The sequence below is a fragment of the Microcebus murinus genome, chromosome 2, assembly GCF_040939455.1.
Source record: "Microcebus murinus isolate Inina chromosome 2, M.murinus_Inina_mat1.0, whole genome shotgun sequence".
NCBI classification, from domain to species: domain Eukaryota; kingdom Metazoa; phylum Chordata; class Mammalia; order Primates; family Cheirogaleidae; genus Microcebus; species Microcebus murinus.
In genome coordinates this window covers 68,107,332-68,125,446 of record NC_134105.1, presented here as the reverse complement: position 1 = coordinate 68,125,446, position 18,115 = coordinate 68,107,332, and the positions used below count along the sequence as shown (strand labels likewise).

The 18,115-nt window shown below is 34.5% G+C and overlaps 1 protein-coding gene across 2 annotated transcripts in view; it reads left to right on the top strand.

Annotated features, from left to right (window-relative positions):
* The window catches only part of SYDE2 (synapse defective Rho GTPase homolog 2), a 35,544-nt gene that overhangs the window by 14,834 nt on the left and 2,595 nt on the right, over window positions 1–18,115 (top strand). Inside the window, exons 4-7 of one of the 2 annotated variants that reach the window (XM_012747609.3) lie at window positions 3,332–3,458; window positions 11,613–11,794; window positions 13,182–13,413; window positions 17,847–17,894. In XM_012747609.3, coding sequence (XP_012603063.2) covers window positions 3,332–3,458; window positions 11,613–11,794; window positions 13,182–13,413; window positions 17,847–17,857 — 552 coding nt within the window. In that variant the 3' untranslated portion in view covers window positions 17,858–17,894. The remainder of the gene's footprint in view (window positions 1–3,331; window positions 3,459–11,612; window positions 11,795–13,181; window positions 13,414–17,846; window positions 17,895–18,115) is intronic. The other variant, XM_012747607.3, reaches the window with a different exon arrangement.

Genomic DNA, 18,115 nt, shown 5'->3' with positions numbered 1-18,115 from the left:
TAAGTAACTCAAATGGCACTGTACTTTTATAGTCTATTTTCTGAAATATTTATAAAGAGCAGGTGTATAAAGACTGCTAACACTTAAGTGCCAAAAGAACATTTTTAGTAATGCTTTTTATTTTTATACTTAAAGTTTAGAGAGATTTATTTTAATAAAGATTTCCTGTGAACTAAAAAGTAAGTTTTACTGTTGTGCATTTGTACTTTTTAAAGACCTTTTTTGTTTCATTTCCTTTGCTTCTTCCTTTCCCTACCTACACACACACACACACACACACACACACACACACACACACACGCGCACATATACACACGCACACACACACACATACACATAGAGGCTTATTATGCCTATATTTTACAGGCTGGCATACTACTTAAATTTTGAGTACCAGCCAGGCATAGTGGCTCATGCCTGTAATCCCAGCACTCTGGGAGCTGGAGGCAGGAGGATTGCTTGAGGCCAGGAGTTTGAGAACAGCTGGGGCAACAGAGCAAGACCCTATCTCTACAAAAAAATAGAAAAATTAACCAGGTGTGGTGGTATGCATCTGTAGTTCCAGCTACTCTGGAGACTGAGGCAGGAGGATTGCTTGAGGCCAGGAGTTTGAGGTTGCAGTGAGCTATGATTGTGCTACTGTACTCCAGTCTGGGTGACAGAGTGAGACCCTGTCTTAATTAAAAACAAAAAAAAGAAATTTTAAATATATTTTTATTCACTTAATTATCATTTGTTCACCATGTAAATAGGTTTTTTTTTTTTTTTTTGAGACAGAGTCTCGCTTTGTTGCACAGGCTAGAGTGAGTGCCGTGGCGTCAGCCTAGCTCACAGCAACCTCAAACTCCTGGGCTCAAGCAATCCTTCTGCCTCAGCCTCCCGAGTAGCTGGGACTACAGGCATGTGCCACCACGCCCGGCTAATTTTTTTTTATATATATATATATTAGTTGGCCAATTAATTTCTTTCTATTTATAGTAGAGACGGGGGTCTCGCTCTTGCTCAGGCTGGTTTCGAACTCCTGACCTCGAGCAATCCGCCCGCCTCGGCCTCCCAGAGTGCTAGGATTACAGGCTTGAGCCACCGCGCCCGGCCTGTAAATAGGTTTTGATAGTCATACAAAAATAGTTGGTAGCATGGGTCTTTGTATCTTCCAAAGGCTTTGAATGCTACTACTGCCCATCTCCTGCTTCCTTTGGAAAAATTACTGCAGTAATCACACTCACGGTCCACTCAGGACAGATTCTGTCTCTGATAGAGGCATTGAGTATGTACTTCAAGGGTTTGATTCAAGAAGTCAGCATCTGAAGTTAGGGATATATCCTTACATATCCTTTCCTTGAAATACCTATGTTACATCTTCCTTTATTCATCTTCTTAAAAAATTATATTTGTAGTTTTAGCTTTTTAGGATAAAATGTTCCATTAATTTACTGCCTACTATTTAAGTAGTACTTCCTTTAATTTGTTCTTGGTGCATCTCCTTCTTAAGTTCAAGGGAATACATCCTTATTATGGGATTTTATGACAGTTAAATGTGCCCACACCAAAAGGGCTATAATCAACTTAGTTTTTTTTATTGTGGTAATATTTTTTTGATCCCATTTAATATTTTAGTTTCATTCTCTTGGCCATCTACACTTTTACCATGTCTTTCCTGAGATGATGTAACCAGCATAACATACTGTTCTCAATGTGAATGTATCATGAATGTGGGTAAGAGTAGGAAATTTGAATTTTCTTCTTAGTATAATCTTTGGTTCTTCATATTATGCTGATACTTTTGAATGTAGCAGCATAATACACATTACTGTCTTTTAGAAATAGTTTTAGGTTCTTTACTAGTTTTCAATTAATACTTATATCTTATTATCTCATATATTTTGGATAACATTTCCCTCTGTCCATTGACAGGTTTCCATATTGAGACCTACCTTCTGTAGTATATTCTATCAGTTCTTTAATGAATCAGAAGAAATTAGTGTCATAAGTACACCTGGAAATTTCATTTGTATTCTCCTTCCTCTGGATCATTTATAACAGTTTACAGTGATTCCTAGTTCAAATCCTTGAGGATTGTTTTTACTTTATTTCTGTATTGAAGTAATGTCTTTTTCCATAACTTTTCCTTCAATTCAAGGTGCTTGAGCTTCCTAAACAGTCTTTGATGTGGAAGTGTAGGTTACTACCACTCATTCTTCTTAATTTTTTGGAAGGTTTATTCTTTCAAAGAACTGTAATAGCTTAATCAGGCATGTTTTGTCTTTATAGATACCATGTTGATTTCCTTGCAGTGAATTTATAGGGAATATCTTGATGCTTCATATTTTAGAATGTATATGGACTAACAGTGTTTAAAAACCACATCTTTTCAATGCAGGTTGATGGGATGGTAGTGTCTGCATCTTATATAAATTTTGAACTAGAGGTTTTTAATATATCTTTAATATATTATTTTAAATTTCCTTCATCGCTTTTTTTTTTTTTTTTGAGACAGAGTCTCACTTTGTTGCCCAGGCTAGAGTGAGTGCCCTGGCGTCAGCCTGGCTCACAGCAACCTCAATCTCCGGGGCTCAGCGATCCTACTGCCTCAGCCTGCCGAGTAGCTGGGACTACAGGCATGCGCCACCATGCCTGGCTAATTTTTTGTATATATATTTTTAGTTGGTCAATTAATTTATTTCTATTTTTGGTAGAGACGGGGTCTTGCTCAGGCTGGTTTCGAACTCCGGACCTTGAGCAATCCGCCCGCCTCGGCCTCCCAAAGTGCTAGGATTACAGGCGTGAGCCACCACGCCCGGCCTTCCTTCATCCCTTTTTATAATCAGTTACTTTGACAAGTTAAAAAAAAACCCTAGGCTTGCTTTTATTTCTTCCTAAGAATCTTTTTTTTTTCTTAAAAAGCTTTACATAAGTAGTATACTAGAACCTTATTTCAATCATGTACTAATTTTAAAGATACAGAAACTGAGTTTTAAAGAGATTAAATAACTTGCCCAAATTCACCAAGGAAAGAGTGAAAGAATGGGGCAAAATCATTGTTCAGCCTCTGTGCTATATTACTTCAGTGTCGAACAGAGATGTGAAAGGGTACATTCTTAGAGCATGGAAATATTGATTGAGCATGTAAAAGCTAAGGAGAAGGGATTGTATCTTTGCTTCATAATGATAGCCAACACTACAGAAATCACAGTGTATTGTTTGAATTTAAATGAAAGAATAGGATATTTTTATTAAACTAATCATTGCCAAGTTCATGTGATTTTATACTGTACTATTATATTTTCCCTTTATCAAATTTACCATAATGTGGCCATAATTTTATTTCTAGGTAGTAGGCCTGTATCGATTATGTGGTTCGGCAGCAGTCAAGAAAGAACTTCGAGAGGCTTTTGAGAGGGATAGCAAAGCTGTTGGTCTGTGTGAAAACCAGTACCCAGATATAAATGTAATAACAGGTAATAAATAGATTTTATTTTATGTATTCATTCTGGAAAGACTACATTTGCAAGAAAGAGAATTGAAATACTATTAGTAGCCTAAACTTTATTTGGTTTTATTATGAAGTCTTTTCTTTCATCACAAACACTACTTACTGTGTTATTTTCTGTGGAGCAATATTAAGCTATTGTCCCTTACCCTCAAATAGTCAACAGATGGTGGGGGAAATAAGACCTACTTTAAATTAGCTATAGTAACGAGCAGAAAGGAAAAGGTATTTTCACAGAGGAATAAATAAAATACCATGGCAGTTGAGTTTGACTGGAGCTTAGGGCATTGACTATCTGGTTAGTGAATTTAGATTTATTTACTAGCCAGAGGGGATCCATTAAAAAGATTTTTGAGTAGAGGGATAAAATTATTAGAGATTGTTTTCGGGAATATTAATCTGGCAACTCTGTGATGGATTGATTTCAGAAGAGGCCAGAGGCAAGAAATCAGTTAGAAAGCCTTGGCAGTAGTCTCAGAAAAGAGGTGATAAGAGCTAAGGGAGGCTTGTAGCAGGAGAAATAGGAATGAGTAGAATCAAAAGGATGTGAAGAAAGCGAGGGCCCAAACAAACATGATTTTGAGGTCTAGTTGATTGGGTACAATTAGAATTGAGACTTCAAGGAGAGCCACTGCTCTTGGTGGGGAAATGTTTATGGGTGGGGAAAGATTGTGGGGAAAGATTATGGTTATGGTGGGGAAAGATTATGAATTGGGTTTTGGATATATTGAATTTGAAGTATTGGTAGGAGATCCAAATGGATATATCAAAGTTGAAAGTGCTCATCTGCAGCTAATGAGAGAATGCAATAGAATTTGAGGGGTCTTTTGTTTGCCCAAGTGGTGATTATAATCCAGTATATAGCATTGGAAATGTACTTCTGGTACCGCTGAGAGATGGGGCTGGGGTGCGGGGGATGGCAGTTTGAGGGTTACTGGCATATAGGTGTAATTAAAGCCTTGAGATTGTCCATAAAGTTGAAAAGACAAAAACTTTAAGGATCTCCAAACTTTCAAGGCAGGCAAAGAAAGAAGAAAAACCTGAAGAGATTGAGAAGAAAGGAGTCAAGTTTGGAAAATAAGAGACAACAGAGTTTAAGGAAAGGTATAATGCAGTGTCATTCTGTAGAGAGATTATATAAAATGTGAATAGAAAAAAGGCCTTTAATTTGGCCATTAGGAGATTGTTCATTACCTTATTGATAATCTTCAGGGCTACTGTGTTTGCTTTTGTTGTTATTTTACTTTTTTAGTATCAAAGTTTTCAAGAGGGAAAGTAGAATAAATGATAAAAGCCCTTTGTCACCTGGTTTCCATAATATCAACATATAACCAAACTTATCTCATTCCTACCCCTGCCATTTTATCCTCCCCAGCCCTAGATTATTTTGAAGCAAATCCCAGACATCATATCCTTTCACCTATAGATGTTTCAGTATGTATCTCTAGATCTTCTGTGTATTTTGATAGTTCTCTTCTTCCTACTATCAACTGCCAAGTTTTTTTCTTGTTGTAATGGTGTTTGTTTATCTCTTCTAATTTGCATTCTTATTTTATACACAATTAATTGTCTGGGTGAGAATTTAAAGAAGGTTCACCTTGCACATATTAAAGAGATATTTTTGGTTGAAATCCTTAAAGCTTATTTTTAGGATTGAGGCTTTCTAAATAGTTGAGATTCCCACTCTCTGAATGCTGAATGACTATATTTTCATAGAGTATTAAATATATACTCTATACTCTTGGATAACCAAAGCATTTAATATTAAATACTAAGAGAAAACAAACCAAGGCGCTTTTTCTTTCTTATATATTTTAGCAAATCAGAAATAACAGGTTTGTTTTTTTTAATAGGGGAAGAGGCTTATTTCTACCCAAAAATGGGATGTCTTAAAAAATAGAATGTTCTTTCCTTGTTAATATATCATTTAAAAAATCAACAAAGGAACTATTTTATGAATTCATGAAAGAGAAATTTTATAAATACCAATTTCCAGAAAAGTACATACTATAAGTAAAAGTAGATTTTGTCTTGGGAAAGACTTCTCTTAGAAATAAAAATTATGTTAAACATATATAATTTAAAAAGATGAAATGAAAAGAGGGTCCTTAGTTTTGGAAATTTACAGCATATGCAGAACATACGAACAATTGGTCAATGCATGTTAGATTTATAGCATTCTTTTCTAAAATTGTGAGTTTCTGTAATTTGTAAGTTGAGTATTTCTTGGCTCCATTCCTTGTACTATTCCTTTTCAGTAAAGCTGTTTTTCAGAAGAATTTATAGCTATTTTCTTTCTTGATAAAAAGCCAATGAAGTGATTTAAGATTTGTCCGAGAAATATCATTGGAATTGCATGACACAAAGTCACTGTGGCTCAAAATAAAGGATATTGTTGATTTGGGGACTTGGCTGGTAGTGGTGTTGCCCCATGTGTTTGTTCCACATGAACTCACATTTCTGAGCAAACTTTGAAATATAATTAATAGTTCAGTAGGTCTAAAAAATGAGAAATTAATGAAGTGAGTGATAGAATTTGTTCACAGTTTAATGTGTTTTTTAGTAGTTTGGTTTGTCTGGAACACAGAATGAAATACTCCAGACAAACCAGGTTTTTTTCATCAAGTACAGAATTTAAGGTATGAAGCCTACTCATTTATGGGGCTTATGTACCAACGATAACAAGAGAATTTAGAAAAGTCAAAATACTTATTATTTAGTGATTATTAAAAAAAATTGAGTCTTCTGAGGAGGAAATTTATTTATTTATTTATTTTTATATTTTTATTTTTTAAATTTATATTTTTATCTTTCTTTTTTTTCTGCCAGTGACTGCAAGTGGGATGAGGAGGAAATTCAATTTAAATGTGTTTGCTCACAGTAAAATAGATTTCATGTCAGTGCAACACAATCAGTATCTAGGTTTAGTACTTAAAAATTCATTTGGCCATGCCTTTTTTTGATTTAATCCTACTTTAATTATTTTTATCCTATCTGCCTTCAAAGGAAAATGTGATCAGAAATAAGCGAGAAATTATCTTTTGAACATTAATATTTTTCTGCCTTTTTACATATTAAATATACATTTTTCTATCATACATATTATATTTTCTCTGACCTCTGGCATATTAGCTTCCAAATTACTTCTGTTTTCCTTTAACTAGATTAAACATAGATGCTAAAACTGTAGAAAACACCAAGGAATGTGAAAAGTTAAGATATGGTCATATATTTATCAACCTATATGTCCTGAGGTTGTTTATGAGAGCCATTTGGTCTGAGTAACATGTATAGAGTATAACTAAAGTAAATGATAAGGTCAGAAAGAGTAAGTGAGGTAGAATAGGGTAGGTTAGGTTAATGGATTTTAAAAATTAATTTGTAGTTCTAACTTCAGAAAATGTCAGCAATTCAACATTCAAATCAACCTACTCTAATGTATCTTTTTACTGTGTATGTAAGTTTTACCTGCAAAAGAATGATGTTCATGAGTGCAATTATACATTTTCAGTGTTCTGAATCCAGTGTGTTAATTTTTTGTCATGCTAGATGCCTGTAGAGGATAAGGTCACTTTCCTAGGAGACAGAGTCTCACTTGAAGAATGAGGTTATTTAACATACTAATCTTCATAGTCCTGCAGTTGCTGTAGGAAGAGGATATCCATCTATCCAGTCAGTATATATTGAGTGTTTACAATATGCAAGGTATTTTGCTAAGGCATTTAGACCACAGTGATGCATAAGAGGTCGTGTCCACCTCCAAGAGTATTAGTCTCAAGGGAAAGACAGACTCAGAAACAGCTAATTATAAAATGTAAGAAGGAGCACCTAACTTATCCTGGGAAAATTAGGGTAGACTTCCTGGAAGAGGTGATTTCTCAGCTAACTAATGAAGCGTGAGCTGACTTAGCCAGGCAAAGGTGGAAGGAGGGCAATCTACTGGCAAACACTTGGAGATGAGAAACTACATGAAATAGACTTGCTAAAGAGTAAAGTACCAGGCAGGTGAGATGGTGAGCTATAGCTAGAATGCTTTCTCAGATGGGAACTCAGGACTGACAGGCTTATTTGGGAAAAAGAGGGCTAGAATATGATCATTTTTATATTTTTTCTTTTTTCTGGAAAGTTAATTGGGTAAGTTTCCATGTAGTAGGTGATAGACTAGCATGAGCTGTGAGACATACAGGTAGCTAGGAGGACTGAAAGAATGGTAAGGAGATGGTGATGTGCCTACTCTTTGAAGTGAATGTTTGTAATTCTGTGATTTTTTTTTTTGTATTCCTGTGTATTTGGTTAGAAAAAAAGCTTTAAAAAATTATCCACTTATGTTGTAGTGCTAAAAAATATTTGTTTGGGTTTTTTTCCTCCAAATCAGAACTGGTATTTTTAACCCTAGCACTATATATTCCTGGGGTCATAGCATGATGGTGGTAGTAGGAATCAAAGTAGGAATCATCTCACAGGAAAAGGGGAGTCTGTACATAGTAATGAGTAGAGTCTACTTAATCGCTTACCCCTGCCTATCTGGAAATTAATTAATTTGTTTATTTACTAAATGTTTATTGAACACTTACTATATGCCAGGCATTCTTCTAGGCACCAGGGACAAGTAAAGAAGATGAAGAATGTCTCAATCCTCATGTATGCATTCTAATAGTAAGATATACTAGCTTACCAGTGATAAGTAGGACAATGAGAATGATACTGATAGGTACTAGTGGACAGCTTGGTGACCTCTGTAGGTAGGGTAATCAGAGAAGACAGTCTCTGAGAAGTACCTTTTAAGCTGAGATCTGTATGATATGCAGCCAACCACTGGAAGATCTGGAGGTCAGAGTTCCAGGCAGAGAGAAAGTAATTGCAAAGGCTCTGAAAATGGAAATAAGCTTGGCATATTCAAGGGATAGAAAGAAAGCAAGTATGACTAGGTCATAATGGATGACATAGAGAATGGTGGAAGATGAAGCTGGAAAAGTAGGCAGGGGCCCAGTGATTCGGAGTCTTTTATGTCATCATGAGGATGTGGATTTTATTCTGTACATATTGGGATTCTTAGAAAAAGGAGTTACTTTCTCTAATAAAACCGTGCAAAGTACTGATCTTTGTGCAAAGGATTTCACCATTTTTAACATGGTGGTGTTAGTGATAATTATAGTGATAATGATGCTTGTTTTGGTCCTTACTAAGCCATCTTATACCCAGGCTTTCAAAGCAGTTTTTCCCAAAATGCAAATCTCATCATTTCACCTATGCTTAAAAATTTTCAGTGATTCTCTTTCATCTTTAGAATAAGATCTAAATCTTTCACTATGACATAAGGCTTTTCACCATTTGACCCCTCCACATTTCTTCAGATTCATCTCCTGTCTTCACAAGCTGTTGTTCTCTAGCTATACCAGAGCTATTTACAATTCCGTGGACATATCTTGGTTTTTCATGCAAATGTACGCTCATGCTGCTGAATGGCTGAAATACTCTGCTTTGTCAAAGATTACCTCTCTTGTCCTTGAGAACATATTGCTCAGGTTAGTAGAATCTCCTCTTAAAATACATGATACAGGCTGGCTCATTCTGAATCCTTCTCTCCCTCCCCAGACTGATATCATTAAGTATAAAGGCTCTTATTTAGCTCTATATCTCAGCACCTACTTAAGTGCTGGGCATATAGTAGATGCTCAACCATGCTTATAGAAAGATGAATGCCTGATTGCATCATTTTAAAATCAGTGATTACGGGAAAGTCTTATTCCATAAAACCTCATGGGAATTTTTAATAATAAATAAGTGGTTGCATATCATATTTCTAGAATGTAGGGTAGAGAGAGAAAATACACACACATACATACACACACATGCTATAGAAGAGCAAAGATATTTTGAATTCCAAGGAAGAGAGTGTCATATACATACCAAGATGATTCTTTCTGCTTCTAAACTACTGCATTTAATCCGGTAAAGTTTGTGTTTGCTGTGTGGTTTTAGGATGGTTTTGATATTAGCATTCAGGATAATTGGTTTGTTTCAGAATAGGAGAGAAACCTGGTAATTGTTAATTGTTGTCAAGATGAAAGCAGTAATAAAGCTGCCATTTTTCTCTTTCCCCACAATGTAAATAGTACAATACTTCAGTTACATTGAATAAGCAGTTGCTGGACAGAGATCAAATAATACAAAAGTTGTACATGAATATTTGCAGGTTAAATATTGTGATTGAGAATTAGCAAAATACAGATACTATACTATATACTGAAAAAGCAAGAAACAAAGCAGGATAGGCCTGGCGCGGTGGCTCAGGCTTGTAATCCTAGTACTTTGGGAGACCGAGGCGGGAGGATCATTTGATCTCAGGAGTTTGAGACCAACCTGAGCAAGAACGAGACCCTGTCTCTACTAAAAATAGAAAGAAATTATTTGGACAGATAAAAATATATAGAAAAAATTAGCTGGGCATGTTGGCACATATCTGTAGTCCCAGCTACTCAGGAGGCTGAGGCAGAAGGATTGCTTGAGCCCAGGAGTTTGAGGTTGCTGTGAGCTAGGCTGACACCATGGCACTCTAGCCCAGGCAACAGAGGGAGATTGTGTCTCAAAAAAAAAAAAAACAAAAAAACAAAAAAACCCACCAGGATGTACAGGTTGAGTATCCCTTATCTGAAAAGCTTGGGACGAGAAGGGTTTGGGATTTCAAATTTTTTGGATTTTGGAATATTTGCATTATAATTATTAGTTTAGTATCCCTAATTCAAAAATCCAACATCCAGAATGCTCCAAAATCTAAAACTTTTTGAGAACCAACATGATTCTCAAAGGAAATATTCACTAAAGCATTTCAGATGTTGGATTTTTGGATTAAGGATATTAACCTGTGCATGTTATTTTTTGTGTAATAAAGGGAGACAAATAATATTTATATTTGCATAAAAACCACTAGAAGGATGCATAAGAAACTAATGAACCATGTTACTATTTAATTTTTAAAAATTATCAGATGGGAAGCTTCCTACCTAATCATGTTTAAGTTCCAGCTAAGCTTTTCAAACTAGGTTCTTGGATAAACTGAGAACATGTTCTGAATCAATATTGTATATATTTAGGTTTTTGGTGTCATGAATACCTCTCATTTCCCTTGTGATCACATTCCAGCCTTTAGCTAATATCTTATTTATAGTGACAAGTCTGATGTTTTCTGTTCTTGGCTTTTGGTTTCATTTGTTTGGTTTTAGAAATGATTTTTTCTTTTATATGATAGTGTAGCAATAGAGATTATCCAACTATCTAGTATATCTATTTAAGACACATCTCCAGTATTAAAGAGGAAATATGTTTATATTATTTGCAAGGGCTTTGGACCATTGGTGCTCTTTCACTATCAATTAAAAATCTAAAAATTCAAAATTCATGTAATTGGAATAATTTACAATTAATATAAGTATGCCTTGCTTTCTTAACTTCTATTTATTTTACATACATTTAGAGGAGCTTTTTTTTTTTTTTTTTTTTGAGACAGAGTCTCTTTTTGTTGCCCAGGCTAGAGTGAGTGCCATGGGCTCAAGCAATCCTGCTGCCTCAGTCTCCCAAGTAGCTGGGACTTACAGGCATGCGCCACCATGCCTGGCTAATTTTTTCTATATATATTAGTTGGCCAATTAATTTCTTTCTATTTATAGTAGAGACGGGGTCTCGCTCTTGCTCAGGCTGCTTTTGAACTCTTGATCTCGAGCAATCCGCCCACCTCAGCCTCCTAGAGTGCTAGGATTACAGGCGTGAGCCACCGTGCCCGGCCTAGAGGAGCTTTTTTTATAGGCAGGCAAGATCATTAAGGGTATTTGTATCAAGAATAGCTTATTTTATGTTTAACAAACCTAATATGTATGGTAACTGTATATTATTATGTGTATTTTTAGCATGCCTTCAAAACAAAAGGTCAGTTACACAGGCAACTTAAAAGAATACAAAATGCTAATGTTTTGTTCTGATACTTTCTTTTTACATTGTTGCTTTTATTGTTTTCAAAATATTAAAAGTTGGCTATAATAATAATTAAATTTAAAAAATTCACCATGGTTCTTTATATCATTCTGAAGTTCAGCTACCAACTGTCTGATTTGTTTGTTGTCTAAAGGTGTTCTTAAGGATTATTTAAGAGAACTTCCTTCTCCTCTGATAACAAAACAGCTTTATGAGGCTGTATTAGATGCAATGGCAAAAAGTCCTTTGAAAATGTCATCAAATGGTTGTGAGAATGACCCAAGTGATTCCAAGTTTGCTGTTGACCTGCTAGATTGTCTGCCTGAGATTGAGAAGGTAAGCATAATTGGTATACATTTTTTCTGAAAGCCAGCTAATGATGTATAAACTTAGCTCTATAGCTACAAATAATCTTTTAGGTACTTGACATTTGTGGCATTTATGGATTTAGCTTCTGCCTTTACTGTTTTTAAATAGTATAAATCTAGACATGCTTCTTAATTAGAATAAATCTAGAAAAGTTTCATCTTTTCTGTTTATGATTTTAGCTAGGCATGAATAAATACTCCCTATAAGTTTTTAAAGTATATTATTATTGTATTATTACAATAATATATGTTCATTATAGAAAAACTGGGATATGTAGAAAAGAAGAATGTAAAATTACAATTATCAGTATATAAAGGCAATATAATTAACATTTTAGTGTGTTTCCTTTTAGTATGTTTTAGATGTGGTAACTTTTTGTGTACATGGCTTAGCCTTAAGACTCAAGCAATACCACCATCCCTTGTTTTTTTCCTCCTTACCTTCTTCCCATTTGCTCCCTCCCCCAAATCTAAATCTTGGGACCAGCACCCTCAGGTATTGTTATAGGAGAGAAATAGGAGGATGGCTGTGTCTGCAGAACCAGCCTTAGCTGACTTTAGCTATTATTCCTTAGAACAGAAGGGGAAATAAGAGAAAGACATGGGCTTGTCCAGATGAGGCCAACCTTGCCTCATTTCTTACCATGTGGGGGCAGAAAGTGCAAGAATGAGTGGGTAGAAACTTTAAGCCCAGTAACTTTATTCACTAGTTTACTGTGGTTTCCTGAATGTGCTCTAGTTTCTTTAAGGATTAAAAAAATATATTTTTTTTCAATAAAATTTTCTTTCATTTCCAACTGTATTATTCTTCCCGTTGCTAAGGTTCATCTACTTAAAATATTTATTAGTTAAGACGCAAGTTGGCCTTTCAAAAATGTCTTGTATCTGGATCATTATAGAACCTGACCCTGTTCTGAAAGGGTTAAGCTCCTAGATTTAAGTGTGATAGCCCCTACTTACAAATACAGGACTTATCTGTACTTAAAAATGAACCCTCTTACCCTAATCACCTTTCCCATCACAACCTTTGCTCTTGCCATTTTAGAAGAGAGAAGAGAAGAAATGGTTGATGCATTTTAACTCCAGCTGAAATTTGGAACACATTCATAAGCATTTTATAAAGAATGAATACTTTAACCATTTAATGGATTAAATTAAGTTGTTGGAACATAATTTAGGCCCTGTGCGTTGTTACAAGAAAATATGTTTCAGGTTCCAAATATCCAACTTATAAGCAAACCTTTGTGAAAACCCTTTTAAAAGCGATAGGATGCTCATCTATATTTTCTGCTATAAATTGTGTTCTTGAATTTGTCATGGTATGACTGTATCAAGTGAAATTTAATTTAATTTAGGAAACCCTGAAGATGTTGTTGGATCATTTGAAATTGGTGGCTTCTTACCATGAAGTAAATAAGATGACCTGCCAGAATTTGGCTGTGTGCTTTGGACCAGTATTATTAAGTCAAAGGCAAGAGACTTCCACCCATAACAACAGAGTCTTTACTGATTCAGAAGAACTTGCAAGTGCTTTGGATTTTAAAAAACATATAGAAGTTCTTCATTATTTACTCCAACTCTGGCCAGGTAAATGATTCTATGAAAATATTTTTGTCTTTCAATGATAGGGTATTTGATTTAGCTAATCATTAAATATGTCCATATATGATTGAATAAAATCTTCTCTAGATTTCACTTTTCCAAATAGTTATGAATGAATACCTTAAATTTTTTCATTTAAATTTTCTGCATTTGCTAATAACATTGTAGACATATAGATCAATGTACACATTTAGGTTTGGTCAGATCTGGTTTTGAATCCTGCTTGTGCCACTTATTAGCAGTATGACCTTGGACAAGTTCTTTAACATCTTAGAGCCTCATTATCATTTTTTTTGGTCATATGGATTTAATAATATATTTCTAGACTTTATATGAGGATTAAATAAAAATTATGTATGTAAGGTGCTCAGCACAGCTCTTGACACATGATAGATACTCAGTAAATACTAACTTCTTTACTCTTCTCATTTTTAGTTCAACCAGTATGAAGTAGAATTCATTTTTTTTCTTGAATCAGTTCTTTCTGACACATCTTTGCTGTATTTGTGGTCATTCTTCGAATTATCCCAGCTTGAACTGGCAATTATCCTTGACCTTTCCATCTTTTTTATCTGTTCCTTATTTCAGTCAGCAACCTAAGACTGAACAGTTATTTTCCCAATATATCTCTTACATAGTTTCAGAACTAAAAGAAATATGTATATAATTACATGTTCTATAAAGAATCCTGTATTTAAGTTCCAAAATTTTGTTATCCTATAGTAACCTCCACTGCCCTTGCTCCACACTGCATAAGACCAGGTGTGAAGGTACTTCGGGCCTTAGTATAGAGCACAGTGGTAAAAGTGCTTGGCGCTAGAGTCAAGCTTGGCTTTACTGGGGCACTTGCCAGTAGTGTGGGCTCAGGCAAAGACTAACTTCTTCAAGCCTCAGTTTGCTTCTCTGTAAATAGTACCTACCTCAGGGTTGTTGTGAAGATTGAGATGCATCCAAGGCAGTGAGCAAAGTATTTAGCACAAAGTAAGCCCTCAGTAAACGTTCTCTGTTACTCACTTATTGATACATATGAGAAGGAAGGTCCAAAGTACAAAGAAATGCTTGATTTAGTCTTTTAAAATAAATCTGATTAATTTAAAAAAGTGAATTAAAAAACAAATGTTCAATTTTTAAATTTGGAAAGTTAAAATTTTTACTTTGTTTTAAATACAGGCTTAAAAATTATTCTAATTTATATTTTAACTGAATTAGAATGTATTTTGTTTTTTGAGACAGAATCTCTATTGCCTGGGCTAGAGTGCTGTGGCAGCAGCCTAGCTCACAGCAACCTCAATCTCCTGGGCTCAAGCAAATCCTTCTGCTTGAACCTCTCCTGAGTAGCTGGAACTACAGGCATGTGCCACCATGCCTGGCTAATTTTTTTATATATTTTTAGTTGGCCAATTAATTTCTTTCTATTTTTAGTAAAGACAGGGTCTCGCTCTTGCTCAGGCTGGTCTCAAACTCCCGAACTCAAATGATCCACCTGCCTCAGCCTCACAGAGTGTTAGGATTACAGGCGCGCCCAGCCTAGAATGTATTTTAATTATTTAAAAATCCCGAGTCAGGATTCTCAGGGTAATTGAGATGATTTCAGCATTTGATGCCTAACATAAGGGATCTCTCAGAGTTTTAAGTATGTGTTTCCTTTGTCTAGAACAGCCTTAATTCTAATAAACATCAGGAATTTGGGAGGATTACAATTTCATTGTAATCACAAATGAAAACTTGCTTCCCTGGAGACACCATTAAGTTTACTATCAGTAAACTTAGTTCTTTGTCATTAATTCTGTATCAGAGTTTAATGTCATTTTATCATTTTGTAATAGCTACGTTAGTTTTGGGTTTGGGAGCAGAAACTTAATTTATATCCTGTGTTATAGAAAAAGCAGGTTTAGATTTCATATTCACTATATTTTAATGACAACCTTAATCAACTGTCTCCTAGTGTATAGCACCTTATTCCAAAGGTTCGTGTTGTTGGTCTTAAAAATAACTGCTCCTTTTTCTATAACCTGTTATTTTTCTTTAATTGTAGTACCTTAGACAAAGGACAGACCAGGGCAGAAGGATGAGAGGAAGCAACGGTTAGTTTTGCCCTCTAAATCACCTGCTTTTAGATTCAGGAAAATGCAGGAAGCAAGTTGATGTGTGGCCTGAGAAAATTGATGGTAACATAGAGAATGTGGCAAGGACTGGGCCATAGCATATTAATTCAGTGAATGCTCATCTCCATGCATTCTATAGAACGTTTTGACTTTCCTTGCTGTGCATATCTTATTTTTCCAATTGGAAATTCTTCAACTCCAGAGTTAAAAGGAGTTGCCCCTACCCCTGCTTCCTTTTTACTTTCTAAACTTTTTGTTTTGTTTTTTAATTTTGGGCAAGAAGATAATTTGAGTTGAGATTTCTATTTGAAAAATCATGTCTTCAGATTAATTAGTTAGAACCCTAACATATCAGCACTAGATGGTAAAAAATTATCCTGCCAATAGTTTTTCAGATTATCTTCCACTAAGCTCTTAGGTTCTTTGGAAGTGGCTTTCGGCCAGGTTGGCAGGTGGGGGAGAGCAAAATGGAATCATATTTCAGATAAAAAGAAGATTGTTCTTTTTATCTATCTTATGTATTGAGTTTTTATAAAAGTTTTTCTTTTAAAAATGAGTTTGCTGTTTTAAGAATGCTGAAAATTATTTATAGGCTACCCTGTCACTTTAGAGATGGGGAAATAGATTTAGAGAGAGTATAAAACTCCTAGATCTTTGCTATACTGCATTTTCTATGATGAGTAAATTTGGGGCAAGTTTTTTGGAAATAGTACCAATTGTTCTCTAATTCTTTTTCATTTTTCTTACAAAATTGTAAGTTTTGTGAGGTCAGGGATTATGTTTTTGTTTAACCTTATATTCCCAGGTCTTAGAGTACTCGGCACTAACTAGACATGCAATATATTTCTGTTAAATAAGATATAATTATACTGTAGCTAAAAGGCTAATAAAGTGGTAATTAGAAACAAATCTATTAGTAAGATAAGGAAAAATTAAGTTTCTTAGTAGTTATCATTACATTTTGAAATTTTTTCAGCAACATTATAGACCACATTTTTTATTTTATTCTGTTGAAGGTGGGTAGTCAACAGTGATGAGAAAACCAGGACTTTTCTTTTGAAGTTAAAATTAGCCATTTTCTCTGCATATTTAGTGGAAAACCATTCCAGCATCGGTAGTATTAAAAGCCAGTGATGTTGATTTTCCAGAAATTGAATTTTTAGTCTAAAAGATATTAAAATATCAATTTAGTTGCTTTCTTAAAATATTTTCTAAGATAATATGTAAAAATAATATTTAAATAGAGTCTTAGACAACTTCAAGCTACTGGCAACAAAATGAATCTGGATTTTGCAGGCAAATGTTAGACAATGCAGTCACAATAAGACAAGTTTAAGACACAGAGTCAAAAGATACAGGGATTAGATTAGACTAGATCGCAGGGTTAGCAGAGTACTGTAATTGGTTGGTAAAAACAACAGGCATGACAGTTAAGCACTAAGAAGAGTAGGAATAACAGAATGAGAGGAGAAAAGCAAGATGGTGGCAGTAAGCCGCTAGAGGAGAAAAAAGAATTGCATAATTAAATAGTGGAACAATTCAGATGTCCATTCTGCAATTATATCAGTTTATTGCATGGAATATTCTATATTCTATATTAAGTGACAGTAAAGATCAATTTAAAGTAAATATCTGACCTTTATTTTCTAAGAAATTTTAAATCAAGAACTTGATTTAAAATCAAGCTATCTACAATGATATATAATCTACAATGATATATAATAACCATCATAAAAATGTGATGGTAGAAATGTTAAAAACATACCTATATAATAGTTATCAAATATTCCAGTGAAATCTAAGTGAAAAAATTTATGTGGTCTCTGAAAAATTTTATGAATATCACTGACAGTCTGAAAAACTAGAACCATATACATGTTTGTATAGTTTTTCAGTTGTATTTTGTACAACAGGAAACAAGTGTTCGTTATATGTTGGAGAGTATAAAATTGATGTTATCACTGATTTATGTTCCCTTTATCTTAGTTAAGGGAAATATAAATGGAGAGACACTTATTAACAGGGAATAAACAAGCAGAAAGAGAAAGGTATTATGGATAATCTTTAACAGCTATGTCTCAGCATTTTAAATTAAGTCCATTTTGTATACAGAAGAGCCTAAGATATTTTGTCCAATATACACAAATGAGTAAGCAGCAAAACCTTGGTTTGTAATGAAATAATGTGTGTCTCTGTGATAATCTTCTATATGGCGAGCTCTCAGAAGACCTTAGTCTTAATATGGGGAGTGTTATTTGGGATTGTTAAATACCTAACCAGAATGGGAAAATAAAATATCTGTGCTATTTCCAGGCAATAAATGAAGACTATTAGTAGATAATGCTGTATAATCAAACTCAGGTAACAGTAGCCAAATCTGGTATTCATGCATTTTATAAAAGTGAAATTTGGACTGCTTAGTAAAGTAAATTATGACACTGCTGCTAATAGAATTGCAAAAATGCCCACAAAGGTCAGAACTTTTAGAGTGATCACTTTAAATGCCTTTGCCTCATTTAGATGTTTGCAAATAAAGGAATATTTTATGTTTTGTTTGTATACCAACATGTGTTGCTTGCCTG